This window comes from Ceratotherium simum, chromosome 8 (genome assembly GCF_057802395.1).
Source record: "Ceratotherium simum simum isolate JZ-2026a chromosome 8, ASM5780239v1, whole genome shotgun sequence".
In the NCBI taxonomy this organism is placed as follows: Eukaryota; Metazoa; Chordata; class Mammalia; order Perissodactyla; family Rhinocerotidae; genus Ceratotherium; species Ceratotherium simum.
This window is the reverse complement of record NC_141907.1, coordinates 2,040,485-2,062,191: the sequence shown is the minus strand read 5'-3', so window position 1 is coordinate 2,062,191 and position 21,707 is coordinate 2,040,485. Positions and strand designations below refer to the sequence as shown.

The 21,707-nt window shown below is 40.2% G+C and overlaps 1 protein-coding gene across 11 annotated transcripts in view; it reads right to left on the bottom strand.

Moving 5' to 3' along the window:
- The window catches only part of FAM193A (family with sequence similarity 193 member A), a 171,869-nt gene that overhangs the window by 1,500 nt on the left and 148,662 nt on the right, over window positions 1–21,707 (bottom strand). For all 11 annotated transcript variants that reach the window (XM_087434823.1, XM_087434813.1, XM_087434822.1 and 8 more), the window contains one exon: window positions 14,597–14,678. In XM_087434823.1, coding sequence (XP_087290949.1) covers window positions 14,597–14,678 — 82 coding nt within the window. The remainder of the gene's footprint in view (window positions 1–14,596; window positions 14,679–21,707) is intronic.

Here is a 21,707-nt window from a genome sequence, read left to right as displayed (position 1 = left end):
GAAGATGGGTACAGATGTTAGCTCAGGGCCGGTCTTCCTCAGCAAAAAGAGGAGGATTGGCATGGATGTTAGCTCAGGGCTGATCTTCCTCACAAAAAAAAAAAATAAATAAAAGCATGCAAAAAAGACACACTTTGCCACCTTCCCTGTTGCTTCCCAGGCAACAATGGCCGATTTTTATATTAAATGAAGGAAAGAACATTTTCTTCCAAAACCTTTACTTTGAACAATTTCTGAAGTTCTCACCTTTCCAGCTCTAATTTGGACAGCAGAAATTTGAATTAAACCTGAAACCGGTTATTGTTGTCACTCATCCAGTAGATGAAATTTCAAGTGTGCTTGCTTTAACTGTGGTTAAATCCTTCAACCACAATTGTTTATGCAGCCTGCCTGATGGGCCTCCGTCCAGGTGGAGGGAGTCCTCCCTGCGGAGCACTGCCATTTCCCAGAATCCAAATTCTCTTTCCCAGGCTACAGCTGGTCAAAAACCCCGCGTCCTAGGGTCAGCTTTCAAACCTTCTGGAAGCTTCCACTTCTGCCTCTACTGTCTCCTCTTAACTCTGGCAACAGCCTCTCAACTGTTGCCATTAGTGTATGTGTGCTCCCCCGCTCCTTTCCTACACAGCAGCTAGAATGCTCAGAAGCATCAGTCACATCCCTGCTCCAAACCACTCAACGAAGAACTCCAACCCAAACCAAAGCAAGGTGTCCCACGGGCTCCCTGGGGCCCCAGGCCCACCGTGACTTGGCTTGGCCACCTCCCCAAACCCTCTGGCTCCTCTTTGCCTATGCTCCAGACACCACCTCCCCATCAAGCTTCCGTGCTGTAACTGTGGACTATGTCATGCATATGTACATACATGCATACAGAACATGTATATACAGGTAACTACAACACAAAAGCCCAGGTAACCACCCCCTGGGTCAAGAAACCCAAAACAAGATCCCAATCTCGGGGCACCTTGCTGTCTTCTCCCAGGAGGCAGCCACTGTCCTGGCGTTTGTAATAACTAGTCCCCATAGTTCTTTGTGGTTTCATGACTTCTATACGCATCCTCAATGGTAGTTTGGTTGTGCTGATTTCTGAATTTATAGGAACAGAATCGTATGTACACATTTTTTTCTTATTGCTTCTTTCATTCAACATCATGTTTGTGCAACTCCTTCATGAGGCCATAGTTTTTGTTCATTTTTGCGGCTGTAAGAATGGACACTGAATGGACAAAAAGACAAGTGGACGATGCTGCTCACACAGTTCTGCCCTGCCTGGGCACATCTGCACAGGCGTGGAACTGTCTGTTGGGTTACTTGAGACGTACAACTTGGACTTGACTAGATTCTGCCAAACTCTCTTCCAAAGTGGTTTGAACCAATCTGCGCTCCCAAGAGGGGTGGGGAGAACTGCCGCTCCACACCCTCCCCCCGCCGGTGACGGCCTTGTCTGCCCCCCAGGTGCTATTCAGGCTGAAGACCTCTCTGCAGTTTACTGGTCATGGGTTTTCTGTGACATCTGATCTTTTTTTGTGAGGAAGATCAGCCCTGAGCTAACATCCATGCTAATCCTCCTCTTTTTGCTGAGGAAGACCAGCTCTGAGCTAACATCTATTGCCAATCCTCCTCCTTTTTTTTCCCCAAAGCCCCAGTAGATAGTTGTATGTCATAGCTGCACACCCTTCTAGTTGTTGTATGTGGGACGCGGCCTCAGCATGGCCGGAGAAGCAGTGCGTTGGTGCGCGCCCAGGATCCGAACCCGGGCTGCCAGTAGTGGAGCACACACACTTAACCGCTAAGCCACGGGGCCGGCCTGACATCTGATCATTTTGTTTACCCATTTGTCAACAGGTTTGTCTTTTTCTTACTGTTCTGTAATGTTTCTTTATACATCTTGATACTAATCCTTTGTAATGTGCTGCAAATACTGTCTTGTCACTTTCTTTACAAATTGTTGATTTTAATATAGTTTAATTTATCAATCTTTTATTTTATGGCTGGTGTTTTACAGAAATCTTTCCCTCCTCTGAGGTCAAAAAGATATTCACCTATATTCCAAATTTAAAGGTTTGCTTTTGACATTTAAAATCTTAACCCATCTGGAGCTGACCTTTGAGTATGGTGTGAGGTAGGGATCCAATTTCAAAGCTTTTCTCATATACCTGACAAATGTTCAAAACTCCATTTATGAACATGCCTTCATTTCCACAGTGATCTGCCAATCCATCTTTCATCATACACTAAAGCTCAGTGCTTGTACAGGTCTGTTCCTTGGCTCCATATTCTGCACCAATATCACGATTTTTTTTGTGTGTGTGTGAGGAAGATCAGCCCTGAGCTAACATCCATACTAATCCTCCTCTTTTTGCTGAGGAAGATCGGCTCTGAGCTAACATCTACTGCCAATCCTCCTTCTTTCCCCCCCACCCCCCAAAGCCCCAGTAGATAGTTCTATGTCATAGTTGCACATCCTTTTAGTTGCCATATGTGGGACGCCACCTCAGTGTGGCTGGAGAAGCAGTGCGTCGGTGCGCACCCAGGATCCGAACCTGGGCCGCCAGTAGCGGAGTGCGCGCACCCAACCACTAAGCCATGGGGCCGGCCCCTCACAATGTTTTAATCATCATGACTTTCTAGGTCTTTATAATGCATAGGAAAAGGAGCCCTCCTTGTTCTTCCTATTCTTCTAGGAGGATCTTTTATAATTTCTTCTTTTTTTTTTTGTAAATGTAACACACATACAGAAGGGTAAATCAAACAAATGTATAATATAAAGAATAATTATAAAGCAAATACTGTGGATCACCAGATGAAGCCAGGGGCCACTGCCCAGAGCCCTCCCTCCTCTCCTCTGGAGTAATTACCACTCTTGCTTCTGATGTTGGTAATTTCCTTGCTTTTCTTTATAATCTTAACACCTATATATGGATCCCTGAACAATATACTTAATTTCTGCAAATATACATTATTGAGGTATAATTTATGCACAATAAATTGCACAGTTGGTGTGGAGCTCACAATGCTGACAAATATCTACAATCAGGTAACCATCACCTCAATCAAGACACAGAACATTTCCATGAAACCCCCAAACGTCTTCATGTCCCTTTGCTGTCATCTTGCTGCCCTGGCCCTAGGACAATAATGATTTATAGATGAATTTGTATTTTCTGGAATTTCAGGTAAATGGAACCTCACAGTATACATTTTGTGTCTGGCTTCTTGCACTAAGTATGCCACGTCTGAGATCCATCTACGGTGCTGTACCAGTAGTGTGCTTTTTATTATTTTTTTTTTGCTGAGGAAGACCGGCCCTGAGCTAATATCTGTGCCCATCTTCCTCTATTTTGTATGTGGGATGCCACCACTCCATGGGGCTTGATGAGTGGTGTGTAGGTCCACATCCAGGATCTGAACCCATGAACCCCAGGCTGCCAAAGCAGAGCACATGAACTTAACCACCACGCCACCAGGCTGGCCCCATTAGTGTGCTTTTTATTGCTGAGTGGTGTCCAGTGGATGGATTGAGCACAGTTTATCTGTTCATTTGCTGTGGACATTTTGGGTTGTTCCCAGTTTTTGGCTATTATAAATAAAACTTCTAGGAACACACATGTGCAAGGCTTTGCATGAGCATGAGCTCTCATTTCTCTTGGGCAGACATCCAGCAGTGGAGCTGCTGGATTGACTGGTAGGTATATTAAACAATGTACATTAGTTTTGCTTAATTTGAACTTTATGTAAATAGGATATTATGTACATTCTTGTGTTTTCTGCCTCTGTGGTTTAACATTCAGTTTGTAAGATACATCTGTGTTGCAGATTGTTCTAGTTTGTTCCTTTTTGTTGCTATACAGCATTCCATTGTATGACTGTATCACAATGTATCTACCCCAACACATTTTAGAAACAGTATGTTAAGTCTCCCAAAATGCTTCTTTGGTTTTAACTCCACAGAGAACTTTTGGGAAACTCGACAGCTTTATATTAACTTCCTATTAATGAACATAGGCTTTCTGCGATTTACGGCTTCTTTAAGGTTCTTCAGTACAGTTTCACAGTCTTCTGTGCATAAGTCTTGTGCAACTTTTGTTAGACTTACTCATGGATACTGCATAGGTTTTGGTCCTATTATAAATGCTGTCTTTACTTAAACTACATTTTCGAATTACTAACAGTGTAGAAAAAATAAGTAACTTCTATACACTTATTCTACAGCCAGTTTCTTGCTAAACTGTCCTATACATTCTTTTATAATTTCCTGTGCAGACAATTAGATCATCTGTATATTGGAATTGTATTTCCTCCTTTCTACTCTTGAAGCCTTTAATTTCTTTTCTTGTCTTATTGTGCTGGCTAGGAACTACAACTTAAGGCTGAACAGAAGTGGTAAGACAGAGCATCTTTGTTTTGCACGTGCTTCCACATCTTTCTCATTTTGGAAAATGTTTCATGTAGATTTCTTTCCTCTCTCTTTCTCTTTCGGTAAATCCCCTTTTTAGGTTAAGGATATTTCCTTCGCTAATTTACTTTTTCCTTTTTTATTAATAATAAATGGGTGCTAACAGTTTATTAATGTTTGTTCTGAACCTACTGAAATGATCATATGGCTCTTCTTTAATATATTAATGTAGTAAATAGCATTTGTGGATTTCCTAATATTAAATACTGCTTATAATTTTATTTATTTATTTATTTCCCCCCCCGCTTAAAGCCCCAGTAGATAGTTGTGTGTCATAGCTGTACATCCTTCTAGTTGCTGTACATGGGACGCGGCCTCAGCATGGCTGGAGAAGCGGTGCGTCGGTGCGTGCCCAGGATCCGAACCCGGGCCGCCAGCAGCGGAGCGCGTGCACTTAACCGCTAAGCCACGGGGCAGGCCCCTAAATACTCCTTGTATTCATTCCTGGGATAAACCAGATTGGTTATTTATTGCTTTTTAAAATACACTGTTGGATTTGGAACACGAATATTTTCTTAACTTTTGCATCTAATATTCGTGAGTGACACACTTGTAATTTTTCATTTTTTCTGGTATTGTTTTTGGCAGATTTTGTTATCAAAATTTTACTTCTCTCATAAAAAGAACTGAGGAGTGCTCTCTCTTGCTCTCTGTGTTTTCAGTTCTCTGGTAGAATCTGTACAAGACTGGATCTGTTCTTTGAAATTTTGGTAGAATTCTCTGTAAAACTGTCAGAATACAGTTTTCTCATTGGAAAGACGTACAGTTATTGCTTTAATTTCTTTCATAGTTACAGGACCATTCAGGCTATATTTTTATTGAGTTGATTTTGTATTTTAAGTTTTAAAATTAATTGTTGTGAAGTTGTTCTCAGATGGTATTTTAATCTTTGCAGTATCTGTAGTTATGTCCTCCTTTTTACTTATACATTCACAAAATTAAAGAAACCCTGTTTATTATGGAAAATTTCAAACACACAACAGCAGAGTTTGGTAAAATGAACACGGCCACCACCAACTTGGATAATTATCAATATCTCACTTCTTCTTCCATCTAATTGTTATTTTGTTGTGTTTCTATTTTTCGTGACCAGTCTCTCAAAGGTTTATTCATTTAGTTAATGTTTTCAAAGAATCACTCTGTTGATCTTCTCTTTGTTTCTCTTATGTATTATACCCCTCTGTTTTACTTTCTTTGGGCTTATTCTGTTGTTCTTTCCCTAATTTCTCAAATGAAATCCCTAAGTCATTAATTTTCAGGTTTTTAAAAACTAACTCCAGCCTTTAAGGCTTTACTGAAAGCTCTCAAGAGCCATTTTTTTCTGCATTCCACAGGTTTTCATATGCAGTGTTTTCATTATCTTTTAGTTCTACATATTTTAAAATGTCTACTGTGGTTTCTTTTTTTTTTTTTTTACTTATTTCCCCCAAAGCCCCAGTAGATAGCTGTATGTCATAGTTGCACAGCCTTCTAGTTGCTGTATGTGGGACGCGGCCTCAGCATGGCCGGAGAAGCGGTGCGTCGGTGCGCGCCCGGGATCTGAACCCGGGCCACCAGCAGCGGAGCATGTGCACTTAACCGCTAAGCCATGGGGCCAGCCCTACTGTGATTTCTTACTTGACCCACCAGTTATTTAAACATATACTTTCAGATTTCCAAATATTTAGAGATTTCAAAATTTACTTATTGTAAATCTCCAATTAAAATTGTGTTGCAGTCAGAGAACACAAATTACACATACTTGTTCTTTGAAAAAAATTTTTTAGTGAGGTTATATTGGTTTATAACATTGTGTAAATTTCAATATTGTTTATTCTATTTCAGTTTCTTCATAGTCTGCATTGTGTTCACCACCAATAGCCTGATTTTTATCCGTCACCATACATATGTGCCCCTTTACCCCCTTTGCCCTACCCCCACCCCCTTCCCTTCTGGTAACCACTAATCTTTTCTCTATATCCATGTGTGTATCTTCCACATAGGGGTGAAATCATATGGTATGTCTCTTTCTCTGTCTGACTTATTTCACTTAGCATAATACATTCAAGGTCCATCTACGTTGTCACAAACGGCACAGTTTTGTCTTTTTTTATAGCTGCGTAGTATTCCACTGTGTGTGTGTGTGTGTGTATACACACACACACACACACACACCCCACATGTTTTTTATCCGTTCATCTGTTGATGGGTACTTGGGTTGCTTCCACATGCTATTGTGTATAATGCTGCAGTGAACATAGGGGTGCATAAATCACTTTGAATTGTTGATTTCATGTTCTTTGGATAAATACCCAGTAGTGGAATAGGTGGATTGTATGATATTTCTATTTTCAATTTCTTGAGAAATCTCCATACTGTTTTCCATAGTGGCTGCACCAGTTTGCATTCCCACCAGTGGTGTATGAAGGTTCCCTTGTCTCCACATCTTCTTCAACACTTGTTATTTCTTGTCGTGTTAACTATAGCCATTCTGATGGGTGTGAGGTGATATCTCATTGTAGTTTTGATTTACATTTCCCTAATAATTAGTAATGTTGAACATTTTTTCATGTGCCTGTTGGCCATATGTATATCTTCTTTGGAAAAATGTCTGTTCATATTTTCTGCCCATTTTTTGATCGTGTTGTTCATTTTTGTGTTGTTCAGTTGTACCAGTTCTTTATATTTTGGAAATTGACCCCTTGTTGGATATATGATTTGTAAATATTTTCTCCCAGTCGGTGGGTTGTCTTTTTCTTTTGTTCATGGTTTCCTTTGCCTTGCAGAAACTTTTTAGTGTGATGTAGTCCCATTTAATTTTTCTTTTGTTTCCCTTGCCTGAGTAGACATGGTGTTTGAAAAGCTACTGCTAAGATTGATGTCAAAGAGTGTATTGCCTATATTTTCTTCTAGGAGTTTTATGGTTTCAGGTCTTACATTCAAGCCTTTAATCCATTTTGAGTTATTAATTTTTATATACAGTATAATAGTCTCTTTTCATTCTTTTGCATGTGGCTGTCCAGTTTTCCCAACACCATTTATTGAAGAGACTTTCCTTTCTCCATTGCATGTTCTTGGCTCCTTTTGTTGAAGATTAGCTGTCCATGGATGTGTGGTTTGACTTCTGTGCTTTCAATTCTGTTCCATTGATCTGTGCATCTGTTTTTCAGCCAGTACCATGCTGTTTTGACTACTACAGCTTTGTAGTATACTTTGAAATCAGGGAGTGTGATACCTCCAGCTTTGCTCTTTTTTCTCAGGATTGCTTTGGCTATTTGGGGTCTTTTGTGGTTCCATATAAATTTTAAGATTCTCTGTTCTGTTTCCATGAAGAATGTCAATGGGATTCTGCTTGGGATTGCACTGAATCTGCAGATTGCTTTAGGTAATATGGATATGTTAACTATGTTTATTCTTCCAATTCATGAGCATGGAATATCTTCCCATTTCTTTATGTCTTCCTTGATTTCTTTCAATAATGCCTTACAGTTTTCGGCGTATAGGTCTTTTACCTCCTTGGTTAAATTCATTCCTAGGTATTTTATTCTTTTTGTTGTAACTGTAAATGGGATTGTATTCTTAACTTTTCTTTCTGCTAGTTCGTTATTAGTGTATAGAAACGGAACTGATTTTTGTATGTTGGTTTTGTACCCTGCAACTTCACTGTAGTTGTTGATTATTTCTAATTGTTTTCTGGTGGATTTTTTAGAGTTTTCTACATACAGAATCAGAATCATGTCATTTGCAAACAGTGAGAGTTTGACTTCTTCCTTTCCAATTTGGATCCCTTTTGTTTCTTTTTCCTGCCCAACTGCCCTGGCTAAAACTTCCAGTACTATGTTAAATAAGAGTGGTGCAAGTGGGTACCCTTGTCTTGTTCCTGTTCTCAGAGGAATGGCTTTCAGTTTTTCACCATTAAGTACAATGTTGGCTGTGGGTTTGTCATATATGGCCTTTATTATGTTGAGGTACTTTCCTTCTATACCCTTATCATAAATGGATGTTGGATCTTGTCAAATGCTTTCTAAGTATCTATTGAGATGACATTGTGATTTTTATTCCTCATTTTGTTAATGTGGTGTATCACACTGACTGACTCGCGTATGTTGAACCATCCCTGCATCCCTGGAATAAATCCCACTTGACCATGGTGTATGATCCTTTTACTGTATTGTTGTATTTGATTTGCTAATATTTTGTTGAGGATTTTTGCATCTATGTTCATCAATGATACTGGCCTGTAATTTTCCTTCTTTGTGTTGTCCTTGTCTGGTTTTGGTATCAGGGTAACGTTGGCCTCTTAAAATGAGTTAGGAAGCATTCTGTCCTCTTCAGTTTTTCGGAATAATTTGAGAAGGATAGGAATTAAATCTTCTTTGAATGTCTGGTAGAATTCTTCAGAGAGGCCATCTGGTCCTGGACTTTTGTTTTTTGGGAGGTTTTTGATTACTATTTCAATCCCTTTACTTGTGATTGCTCTATTCAGATTCTCTATTTCTTCTTGATTCAGTTTTGGGAGGTTGTATGATTCTAGAATTTATCCGTTTCTTCTAGATTATCAAGTTTGTTGGCATATAGCTTTTCATAGTATTCTCTTATAATTTGTTGTATTCCCGTGGTATCTGTTGTAATTTCTCCTCTTTCATTTCTGATTTTATTTGAGTCTTCTCTCTTTTCTTCCTCAGTGAGTCTGGCTAAGGGTTTGTCAATTCTGTTTATTTTCTCAAAGAATCAGCTCTTAGTTTCATTAATCCTTTCTATTCTTAGTCTCTATTTCATTTATTTCTGCTCTGATTTTTAAATTTCCTTCCTTCTACTGATTTTGGGCTTCGTTTTTTCTTCTTCTTCTTGTTTTTCTAGGTATAGTGTAAGTTTATTTGAGATTTTTCTTGTTTCTTAAGTACGCCTGTATTGTTATAAATTTTCTTCTTAGTATCACTTTCACTGCAACTCATAGGTTTTGGTATGTTGTGTTTTCACTTTCATTTGTCTCCAGGTATTTTCTGATTTCTCCTTTGATTTCTTCATTGATCCAATACTTGTTCAGTAGCATGTTGTTGAGTCTCCACATATTTGTGACTTTTCCAGCTTTTTTCTTGTAGTTAATTTCTATTTTCATACCATTGTGGCCAGAAAAGATGCTTTATATGATTTCAATCTTCTTAAATTTTTTGAGGCTTGCCTTGTTTCCCAACAAGTGGTCTATCATTGAGAATGTTCCATGTGCACTTGAGAAGAATGTGTATTCTCCTGTTTTTGGAGGGAATGTTCTATACATATCTATTAAGTCCACTTGCTCTAGTGTTTCATTTAAGGTCACTGTTTCCTTGTTGACTTTCTGTCTGGATAGCTATCCACTGATGTAAAAGGTGTGTTAAGGTCCTCTACTATTATTGTACTGCTGTCAATTTCTCCCTTTATTTCTGTTAGTAGTTGCTTTATATATTTTGGTGCTCCTGTGTTAGGTATATATATATTAGTAACTGTTATGTCTTCTTGGTGGAATGTCTCTTTCATCATTATATAACGCCCATCTTTGTCTCTCATTGCCTGTTTTATCTTGAAGTCTGCTTTGTCTAAGTAGGGCAACATCTGCTTTCTTTTGCTTGCCATCCGCCTGGAGTATCATCTTCCATCCGTTCACTCTGAGTCTGTGTTTGTCTTTAGAGCTGAGATGTGTTTCCTGGAGGCAGCGTATTGTTGGGTCTTGTTTTTTAATCCATCCAGCCACTCTGTCTTTTGACTGGTGAATTCAATCCATTCATTCATGCATTCATTTATTTATTTTTTGTGAGGGAGATCAGCCCTGAGCTAACATCCATGCTAATCCTCCTCTTTTTGCTGAGGAAGACCAGCTCTGAGCTAACATCTATTGCCAGTCCTCCTCCTTTTTCTTCTTCCCCAAAGCCCCAGTAGATAGTTCTATGTCATAGTTGCACATCCTTCTAGTTGCTGTATGTGGGACACGGCCTCAGCATGGCTGGAGAAGCAGTGTGTCGGTGCGAATCCGGGACCTGAACGCGGGCTGCCAGTAGCGGAGCGCCTGCACTTAACTGCTAAGCCACCGGGCCCGCCCGATCCATTTACATTTAGTGATTATTGATATATGAGGGCTTAATGCTGCCATTTTATCTGTTTTCCAGTTGTTCTGTATTTCCACTGTTCCTTTTTCCTTGTATTTCTGACTGCCATTTCAGTTTGGTGGTTTTCTGTGACGGTTTTCTCTTTATTTATGATGTGTGACTCTGCTCTGATTTTTTGTTTTGTAGTTACCATGAGGTTTATATAAAAGAGCTCATAAATGAAATAGTCCTTTTTCTGATAGCCTCTTATTTCCATTAGCCCTTGCAGGTTCCATCCTCAGCCTCTTCCCCTTCTATGTTTTTGCTGTCACAAATTATTCTTTTTTTGTGTTGTTTGTGACTAAACTGAAGTGCTTACAGTTATTTTGATGCTTTCTTTCCCTTTATCCTTTATATTATATTTAAGTATTTCCTAACCTATGCTGATATAGAGCTGCAATTTTCTGATTTTGTCTATCTCCTCGCTCAAAGCTTTGTAAACCTTTGCCTTTTTGTTTCAGGTAGGAGGGCTCCCTTCAACATTTCTTGTAGGGCAGGTCTAGTGACAGTGAACTCCCTCAGACTTTGTCTGGGAGTGCTTTTATTTCTCTGTCATATCTGAAGGATAATTTTGCTGGATAGAGTATTCTCAGCTGATGGTTTGTGTTTTTATTTTTTGTTTTGTTTTGTTGGTGATGAAGATTGGCCCTGAGCTAACATCTGTTGCCAATCTTCCTCTTTTTGCTTGAGGAAGACTGGCCCTGAGCTAACACCTGTTCTCATCTTCCCCTATTTTGTATGTGGGTCACCACAAAAGCATGGCTTGATGAGTGGTGTGTAGATCCCTGCCCGGGATCAGAACCCGTGAACCCCGGGCCACTGAAGCAGGGTGCACAAACTTAACCACTGCATCAACGGGCCAGCACCATGTCTTTCAGTATTTTGAATATATCATTCCACTCTCTCCTAGTCTGTAAGGTTTCCGCTGAGAAATCTGCTGAAAGCCTGATGGGGGCTCCTTTTTAGGTTATTTTCTTCTCTCCTGCTGCCCTCAATATTTTTTGTCATTGACTTTTGACAGTTTTAGCATTATATACTTTGGAGAAGATCTTTTTGGATTGATGTAATTAGGACTTCTATTAACTTCATGCACGTGCATACACAGTTCCTTCCCCAGGTTGGGAAGTTCTCAGCTATTATTTCTTTGAATAAGCTCTCTGTTCCTTTCTCCCCATGTTCTCGCGCTGGGATACCTATAATGCTTATGTTACTCTTCCTAATTGAGCTGGATATTTCTGGAAGAATTTCTTCATTTAAAAAAAATCTTAGGGCCGGCCCCGTGGCTTAGCGGTTAAGTGCGCGCGCTCCGCTGCTGGCGGCCCGGGTTCGGATCCCGGGCGCGCACCGACGCACCGCTTCTCCAGCCATGCTGAGGCCGTGTCCCACATACAGCAACTAGAAGGATGTGCAGCTATGACATACAACTATCTACTGGGACTTTGGGGGGGAAAACAATAAATAAATAAAATCTTTAAAAACAAAAGAAAATCTCAGTTCTCTCTTCTCCTCCACCTGAATCATTTCTATCTTCGAGTTCATTAATTCTCTCCTCCATAAGGTCTACTCTATTTTCAATGCTTTCTACATTATTTTTTATCTTATTGATTGTGTTTTTAATATCTAGAATTTGTTTTTTTTTTTCTTTTAGAGCTTCAATCTCTGGTGAAGTATTACTTCTGTTCATTAATTTTATTCCTGAGCTCACTGAACTGAGTTTTCTTATAATTCGTTGAGTTTATGACAGCTATTTTAAATTCTCTGTCAGTTAGATTGCAATCTTCTGTGATATCAGGTTTGGCTTCTGGAGAGTTGTCATTTTCCTTCTGTTCTGCCGTGTTACTGTAGTTCTTCATGGTGTTTGATGAATTGATTCTCTGCTGATGCATCTGTAATAGCAATGACCTTTTCTTATTTGGGTATGACTTTGGTTTCTATGGTTCTGGCTGCTTGGGTCTCATGCTCCTCCACTGGCTCTCTGTGGGCTCAGATGTTGCTGTCCCATGCACCCCATGTGTTGCTATTCCCCAGTTGTCTGGGGGTGCTGACTGCACTGCTGCCAGGGGTGCTGGGTCCACAGATGTCACAGTTGCTGGCGAGGGCCTGGGGATTTGTATGCAGACCCCGTTGCCAGTGGAGTTGGTGCTGGGAGAGCCACCATCGGGACCTGGGTGCTCCTGCCCTGTCTGCTTGCAGTTGTGTGGGTCAGGCTGCCGCCACTGCTCCACTGACCATCGCAGGGCGGGGCCACCATCCTGCAGGCGTTCGTGCATGCATGTGGAGCCAGCTGCCCTCACCTCTGCTCACAAGTTGCATGGGCTGCTGCATAAGGATCTGTGACCTGGATTGCTGCCACCAGGGGAGCAGTGGGGTTGCTCTTCTATTTCCACTGTTCCCCAGGGGTCCAGTCCACTTACCTTCAGATGTATAGCTGCTTGGATCTCTTAGGTGTCCTGTTGTGCTGTATAGGGAATCCTCTGTTGGTCAATAGATGTCTGGTTGTAATTCAGAGGGGAGAGAAAGGGAACCACTCACTCCACCATGATGCTGATGTCACTCCCTGTTTGAAATTTTTGAGCCTTGCTTTCTGTGGCCCAGTACTCATTCAATGTCTGTGAATGTTCCCTGTGAGCTCAAGAATGCAAACTCTCTATTCCTTGGATGCAGAGTTTCATTGGTATTCACTAGATTGAACTTGGCAGCCAAGCTTTGTCAATTTTCTACATCTTTCAGGATGCTTTAGCTGCTCCGGCAATCAGTCACACAGAGAAAACAGTCTGAGATCTCTTACTAGGATGGTGAATTTATTTGATTCTCTGTGCAGCCCAATTTCGCTTTTTGTATTTTGAGGCTATTTCTTTTTCTTTTTTTTTTTTTTTGGTGAGGAAGATTTACTCTGAGCTAGCATCTGTTGCCAATCTTCCTCATTTTTTGCTTCAGGAAGATTAGCCCTGAGCTAACATCTGTGCCAATCTCCCTCTATTTTGTATGCATGTCACCACCACAGCACGGCTGACGAGTGGTGTAGGTCTGCGTCTGGGATTTGAATCCGTGAACCTGGGCTGCCGAGCTTAACCACTACACCACGAGGCCGGCTCCCTTTTGTTTCTTTTTATGCCTTTACAAATAAAGGTTATGATAATGGGCATCTTCATCTTTTTTTTTTTTTAAATCTCAAGGGACAGCTTTTCATGTCTCACTGTTAAGTATGATATTCACTGTAGCTTATGGATACCTTTTATTATGTTAAGGACATGCCCTTCTAGCCCTAGTGAAGAGTTTTTATTAGGAATGAATGTTTAACTTTAGCAAATGCTGTACTCCACTTAAGATAAAACATATATACACACACACACACACACGGAAACATTTAGAAGGTTACAATATTTCAGATACGAGTTAATGACTTTTGCATTCAAACTAACTGCTTCTTTCGCGTGCGTGCGTGTGTATTATTTGAAACAAAGAGGTTAAAGTACTTCTAAAGAAAGAAGGCGTTTTAAAATAAAATTTACTTGCCATAATTCACAAACTAGATAAAATATCATTGAACATAGTACTTATAAAGTCTGCTTATCAGAAAAACTGAGCAAATATCTAAAATGTTGCTTTTCTCCTTAAAAGCATACCATATCAGTGTATTCCAACATCAGCATGCATCAGGATCACCTGGGAGGCTTGTGAGAATACAGATGTTGGGTCCCTACCCAGAGTCTGATTCAGCAGGCCCTGGGGAGGGGCCTGAGTTCCCAGGTGATGCTGCTGGTCCAGGACCACTTTGAGAATCACTTCCATAAACTAGTGTTCACACACGTAGGGGAGGGGAGAAGTGAATGAATGTGAGAGGGTGAGAAGGTTAGTGTGTGTATGCTAGGGGTGTGGGTGGTACACGTGTGGCAGGCCTTCACATGCTAGAATGCTACTAAGCCAGGCTGTCTGGCTGACTGACAGAACTTGTGTCCAAGACAACTGGTAGAGCTATGGGAAGATCATGTATGGTAACCACAAAACCATCATTATTTCAGACATTCAGTACTAACTTTACCTTTTGAAATATTCCACTTCCCTCTCTGTCTCATCCATATCCACACTGTCTAGGTCAATGTCTTTAGGCAGAAAGACATCATCTGTAAAATAAAAGAAAACAGGCAAGTTAAATTACAACAGCAGGCTATCTTACCAGAACAGAACAAATCATTTGGTTTTACTTAATTTCAGCAACTTCACAAACTAAAAGTTTTTTCTAAAGTGAGAATTTACAAATAGTCAAAGAGCAGCTCTCTCTCATGTGCTTGTGACTATCCAGCTCCCACCTGGAAACTATGGAACTCACAAATTTGCTGAGCAAAGCAACTACTACTTCAGGTCCCATTAGAAGAGATTCACTTGCTGGCACCTGGGTTCCCCACATGGTCAGTCATTAATCAACGGGTCTCCATTGATGGGAGAGCCCTTGAGAAGATTCCTGGAAACCTAAGCTGCATTCGAGCCCAGAGGCTGTCCTAGGTCCCTAATGGAGGGACAGAAGGAGTGGGGGCACAGCTGTCAACAGAAGCTTCCCAGAAGGCAGGCCCATGGGGAAGAAAGTGCTGTCCCTTGCAAGTGACCCTTGCAGTAAGAGGACACGATTGTACCCAGGACCCAGGCATCAACCTCTACAGGAAGATGGCTCTCTCAGGCATTCAGTTTATATACGCAACATCCTAGAGACTTCAAAAACTTTTTAGGCCTTTCCAATCACTAGGCAAGGCTATATTTCATTTTGTAGTTAAATATCCCTCTTTGAAAACAAGCAGGACAGCAGGGAGACTTCTGACTCAGGATTCTTCCATCTCCTAGAATTTCGAAAAGTTTGAGGGTTCCACCTTCTCTTTTCTGCTCTGCCTGCCCGTATCTGGTACCTTGGGATGCTGGGCGTTCCCGGGCCCTGTGTGAGCTTTGTGTGCCAGAGGCTCCATCAGTGCACACCTGGGCTGCCATGAAGGCTGGCAATGCATGCACAGCACGCAGCCCCATTGAAGGAGGAGCACAGAGACCACGATGTTTCTCTGTTGAAGGATAGTCTCCACTTCCCTGCAGACCTTAGCATGGGACAACTTTTGGAATCTTTAATAAACAAAAGACTCACTTTCTTCCTATCACTGGGGCATTTCCACAGTAGGATAATTAAAGCATGGTTTACCTGCATAATAGCAGCTAACATTTTTGACAACTCACAGCACCAGGCAGAGTGCCTTCACATCTGTTAGCACAGAGAAACATCACTGAAGAGCTTGCTTCTAAGGCTGTGCATGACCATGGCCCCGCCCACACAGACAGGTCTCCCACCCACACTGTTGGCACCCAGAGCTCCTCACCCATGGTCTTCCTCTCTGCACCCCACCTCCCTCCCTCCACTGTATCTCTGTGGTTTCAACCATACCTAGATACCAACACCACCAAACCTCCACCTCCACGCTGGACCTCCTTCCTGAGCTCTATGTCCATAGAGCCAACTCTTCCGTATATCCCACCCTTCAGGCCTCTGACCCCTAACATGGCAAAACTGTACCCCTTATGATCTGCTGCAAGCCTGCTCCTTTCCTGACAATGACCTAGAAACGATCCTCTCGGCCCCCTTCCTCACTCATGTCATACTTTCCACCATGCGAGGCAAGTTCTTCGTGAATAATCGGGGATCCCCCCAGCCCTCCAACCCACTGCTACTGCTTCAGTGCTGGGCTCCACTGCCCTCCCAGCCATGCTCCTTGGTCCTAGCTTCCACCTCGTCCAATCCAGTCTGCATGGAGTCATGCTCACAACATATCTGATAGCAACCACCTTGCTTCCACAGCCCAATCTACTCCTTCCCAGCCACTGAGATGTCTACTCAGAGACACTGACTGGAGGCCAACTCGCTGAGGACCTGATCAAGGAAACACCGACGCAAGAGTAAGGGTGAAGTGAAGCAGGAGTGTTCACAGATGTAAAGAAAGTGAAGTCTAAGAAAGCACGATCTCAAACAGTCATTTTATAAATAGTTCTAGAAGAGGAATAGCTTCAATCACAAAAGCAAACACAGAGCAGGCATGTCTGCTGGAAATGCTGTCACACTAAAGCAATTTCTAATATTCTTTTTTTTTGATTAGAACTAATAGTATTGAAAATCTTGGTATAAGAAAAAAATGAGACAGAACTATAACTACGATTCAGTACCAGGAAGACATTTTTCACAACAACAAAACTATATTAACCAGAGTGGAAAGAAAGAGTGACCCAAGAATTTCATACCTAGCCAGGCTGTCTGTTCATTGTTAAGACCATAAAAACGGTTTGCTTTGCCAGAACTCAGAGAATTGTGTCCGGCACCTACTTGAGGACATGCACCAGAGGTGCACTTCACCCAACCAGAAGATGTCTGGGAACACCTCAGCAGGAGGACCCACATGAGTATTTAACATATTTAATTGTATACCTACATTCTGACAAAGCAGAAATAATGCACCCGAAAAATGGGAGGAGAAGGGACATCAAGGTGGAAAGTAGAAAGAATGAAATTAGCTCACTGACTGTTGTCCAGGCAGTAAGTGGGTGTCAGAGGCCCTCACTTAAAGCAGGTTGTGAAAGGGTGAGCAGGGACACCAGGGGTGGGGCATGAAAGGTACATGTTAGAGGGATGCACTAGGACAAAACACAAATTTTCCCAAATATCAAAGATTTTTAGAAATAAAAGAGCAGGGGCCAGCCCCGTGGCTTAGCGGTTAAGTGCGCACGCTCCGCTACTGGTGGCCTGGGTTTGGATCCCGGGCTTGCACCGATGCACTGCTTGTCCAGCCATGCTGAGGCCGCATCCCACATACAGCAACTAGAAGGATGTGCAACTATGACACACAGCTATCTACTGGGGCTTTGGGGAGAAAAAGGGAAAACAAGGAGGAGGATCGGCAATAGATGTTAGCTCAGGGCCGGTCTTCCTCAGCAAAAAGAGGAGGATTGGCATGGATGTTAGCTCAGGGCTGATCTTCCTCACCAAAAAAAAAAAGAAAAGAAAAGAAAAGAAAGAAATAAAAGAGCAAAGAAGACACATTACATAGAAAAAGAAACAGCAAATATGAAATACAAACAGTAATTATAAAATGATGTCAGGTCACTGTTGAGACCAACCATATAGTTATATCAATAAATGCAAATGGGCTTAACTTACCCATGGAGAAGATTTTCAATGTGGCTCACAAAGCAAGACTCAGGTCTATGCTGTTTACAAGAGAATGATCTACAACCTAGTGACTCAGAAAGGCTAGAAACGAAGGGATGAGGACAAAGGGGCCCCACCAGGCACAAGAAAAACAGAGAGAGAGAAGGAGCAGCAACCACCATCTTAGATGGGGTAGAATTCAAGCCAAAAGCACAAAACACAACAAAAAGGACATTTTTAACACTAAAAGCCACACACTAAGAAGATATTACAGTTAGGAATGTGCACCAAATAACACAGAAACCAACTTTATAAATTTAGCAAAAATATAGGGGATGCAAGAAAACACAGCTAGAAACTCATTAATAATAAATAATAGAGGATAGTCAAGGGGACCAAAAACAAGTAAGCATACAGAAGACCTAAAGCTAAATATAATTCATCAATATATCATGGACATATATAAAAGTTTACACCATGAGAACACAGAAAACACTTTTATCTCAAATGCACACGGAGCAGTCACAAAAGCTGGTCACAAAGAAAATAAAATATCAGTAAGTTTCGTGAAGCAGAAATACTACAAACAATACTCTGATCACAGGGGCCAGCCCTGTGGCCTAGCAGTTAAGTTTGACACGCTCCACTTTGGCGGCCTGGGTTCGGTTTCCAGGCATGGTCCTACACCACTCGTCGGCAGCCATGCTGTGGTGGTGACCCACATACAAAACAGAGGAAGACTGGCATGGATATTAGCTCAGGGCAAATCTTTCTCAAGCCAAAAAAGAGGAAGATTAGTAATAGATGTTAGCTCAGGTAGAATCTTCCTCAGGAAAAACAAACAAACTCTGATCACAACGTAAAAAACCTAAAAATGATTAACATAAAAAAGGCTTTCCCATCTGGAAACCTTTTAAAAGCCACATATTAAACTATTGGGTAGAAGGGGAAAACCAAATGGCAACATTATCAGATGCTATGGGATACATTTAAAGCAAAGGTCAGAGGACATTTTAAAGCGCTAAACACTTTGATCAATAAAAATGGAGGAATGAAAACAAATGAACCAAATTCTAGAACCATAAAGTTAGAAAATGAGCAACAAAGTAAAAACAAAAGAAAGGATGAGAAGGAAATAAAGATAAAAGCAGAAATTAATGAGGTAGAGGAAAGAACAACAGTAAACCTAATAGTCAAGAGCCTGGTTTTTGCAAATATTAACAAAACAGACAAACTGCTAACTAACTGAATCAAATACAATAGGGAAAAAGCACACAATATACAAAATAAGAACTGATAAGAGGAAAACAACCAGTGAAAAGAAATTTTTAAAAAATTATGTACTTTACAGACATCTACGTAAACAAGTTGGAAAATCTAGCTGAAAGGATAACTTACTACGGCAATACAGTTTACCAAAATTAACTTCATTAGAGACAGAAATACTAAATCAACCAGTTTCCATAGAGGAAAGAGAAAGTTATCAAGGAACTATCCCACAAAAAAGCATGTGGCCTAGAGGGCTGCACAGGAGATTTCTATTAAACCTTTAAAGTCTAGATAGTCCCAATGCAGGATGAATTGTTCTAGAACATTGAAAATGAAAAACAAAAAAAATCTTCCTAATTCTTCATACTTCTTTATGAAGTATAATATCGATACCCAAAGCTAATATAGACAGCAGCAAAAAAAAAAAAAAAAAAAAAAAAGGAAGTTACAGACCATCTCTCTCAAGAATATTGATGTGAAAATACTAAATAAAACAATAACAAACAGAACCCAAACCAAAGAATATGATACACTACAAGTAAGGGGGCTTTATTCCAGGAATCTCAGGTTGGTTCAACACTAGGAAATCCATATATAATATGGTCTAAGAAGAAAAATGTTTATCTTCATAGATGACAGAAAACCTTTGACAAAATTCAACACCCATTCCTGATAAAAACACTCAATAAAAGGGGGAATCACTGCATATTTTCTTACCATGATAAAATATATAAACCTTATCCTAAAGCCAGAATCTTACTCAATATGGGAACACCAGATATCTCAGTTAAGATCAAGAATGGTGCAATTAAACAGGAGAAAACAATTAGAGGCATAAGAATTGGAAAAGCAAAAGTAAAGCTTTCTTTATTTGCAGATATATGATAGAATACCTGGAAAACCCTACAGAATCAAAAATAAGTCTCAAACAATAAAATAATTCAGTAAGGTAGAAGATATAAAGTGAATATATGGAAATCAATGCTTTCACATACACAAATAACCAGTTAGAGCAGCACTATCCAACAGAAATACAATGTGAGCCATATTTAAGATTTTCTAGTAGCCACATTAAAAAAATTAAAAAGGTGAAATTAATTTAGTAATATATATTTAATTAAATATATCCAAAAGATTATCATTTTCAACATGTAATCTTTTAAAAAATTGAGACATTTTATACATTCTTTTTTTCATACTAGGTTTTCAAACTCCAGTGTATATTTTATAGTTACAACATCCCTCAATTTGGATGAGCCACACTTCAAGAGCTCAATAGTGACATGTGACTAGTGGCTATTGTATTGGACAGCACAGAGTTAGAAGATACAATGGCAGAGAATACCCCATTAAAATTAAAAACAAGGAAGATTCAATACTTAGGAATAAGCTCAATAAGAAACATGAAAAACCTATGAAAGAGTAAAACATTCCTAAAAGACATAAAAGTAGACTTGAACAAATGGAAAAACACTCCTTGCTCTTGGGAAGGATGATTAACATCATAAAGACATCAATTCTCCCTAAATTAATTTATAAATTTAGTGCAATCTCAATAAAGATACCAACAACCTTTTTTTATGGAGCAGCCATGTTGATACTAAAGTTCCTAGAGAAGAATAGCCAGGAAAACACTGAAAAGGAAAAACTACGAGGAGAGAAAGGCGCTACAAGTCATTACAACACACAGAGCCTCAAAAAGACCACCAACTCAATGCAACAAAAGCACAAGAATAAACAAAGAGGGAAAGACTAGAAATTCCAAAACAGACCCAAGTACACATGCAAGTTTAGTGTAGCACAACGGTGGTATCCCAAATCATGGGGGCAAGATGAACTTTTTAATATCTGGTGCTGGGACAACTGTTTGGAGAAAGATAAAATTGGATCCATGCCTCACACAATACACAAAAATAAACTCCAAATGTATCAGGGAGCTAAATAAAAAAAGTGAAACCACACAAATACTAGAAGAAAACATGAGCAGGGTCCTCTTTAACCTTAATGTTAGGATAAAGCTTTCCAACAATTATGTAAAATCCAGGGGCAATAAAAGATCGATGAACTGACTACATAAAAGGAAAAAAGAAAACTAATGCCCAGCTAAAAAGCATCATAAACACAGTCAAAGGACAACTTATGAACTCGGAGAATATATACGAGCACATAACAGTTAAAAGGCTAATAGTCCTAATATATAAAAGACTCTTAAGAATGGAAGGAAAAAGACCAAAACCCAATTAAAAAATATGAGAAAAAGATATGAATAGAAAATTCACAAAAAAGATATACAAATAGCCCTTAAAAATATGAGCCCATTTTAATTAGAGAAAAATGCAAATGAAAACTAGACTGAGAAACGACTCTGCCTAATAGATTGGCTCAAGTGACAGAGCCTGACAACATGTTCTGTTGGCGATGCTGTTGGAAGACAGGTGCTCAGACACGCAGGTGGAGAGTTGGAGAATGTCTAACAAAACTGTCTGCACTTACCTTCTGACCCAGTGCTCCATCTTCTGGGAAATTACTCTGAAGGAACACCTCCAAATAACGTGAAAATACGCATGCACCAGAGTGTTAACTGCAGCACTGTTTGTAATTACAAACACTGGGAACAACCTAAATGCTCGTGCTCAGGAGAATGAGGGAATGAGTTACATTTTGAATGGAGTACTATGCAGCTGTAAAAACAATGAAGACAAGCTCTATGAAC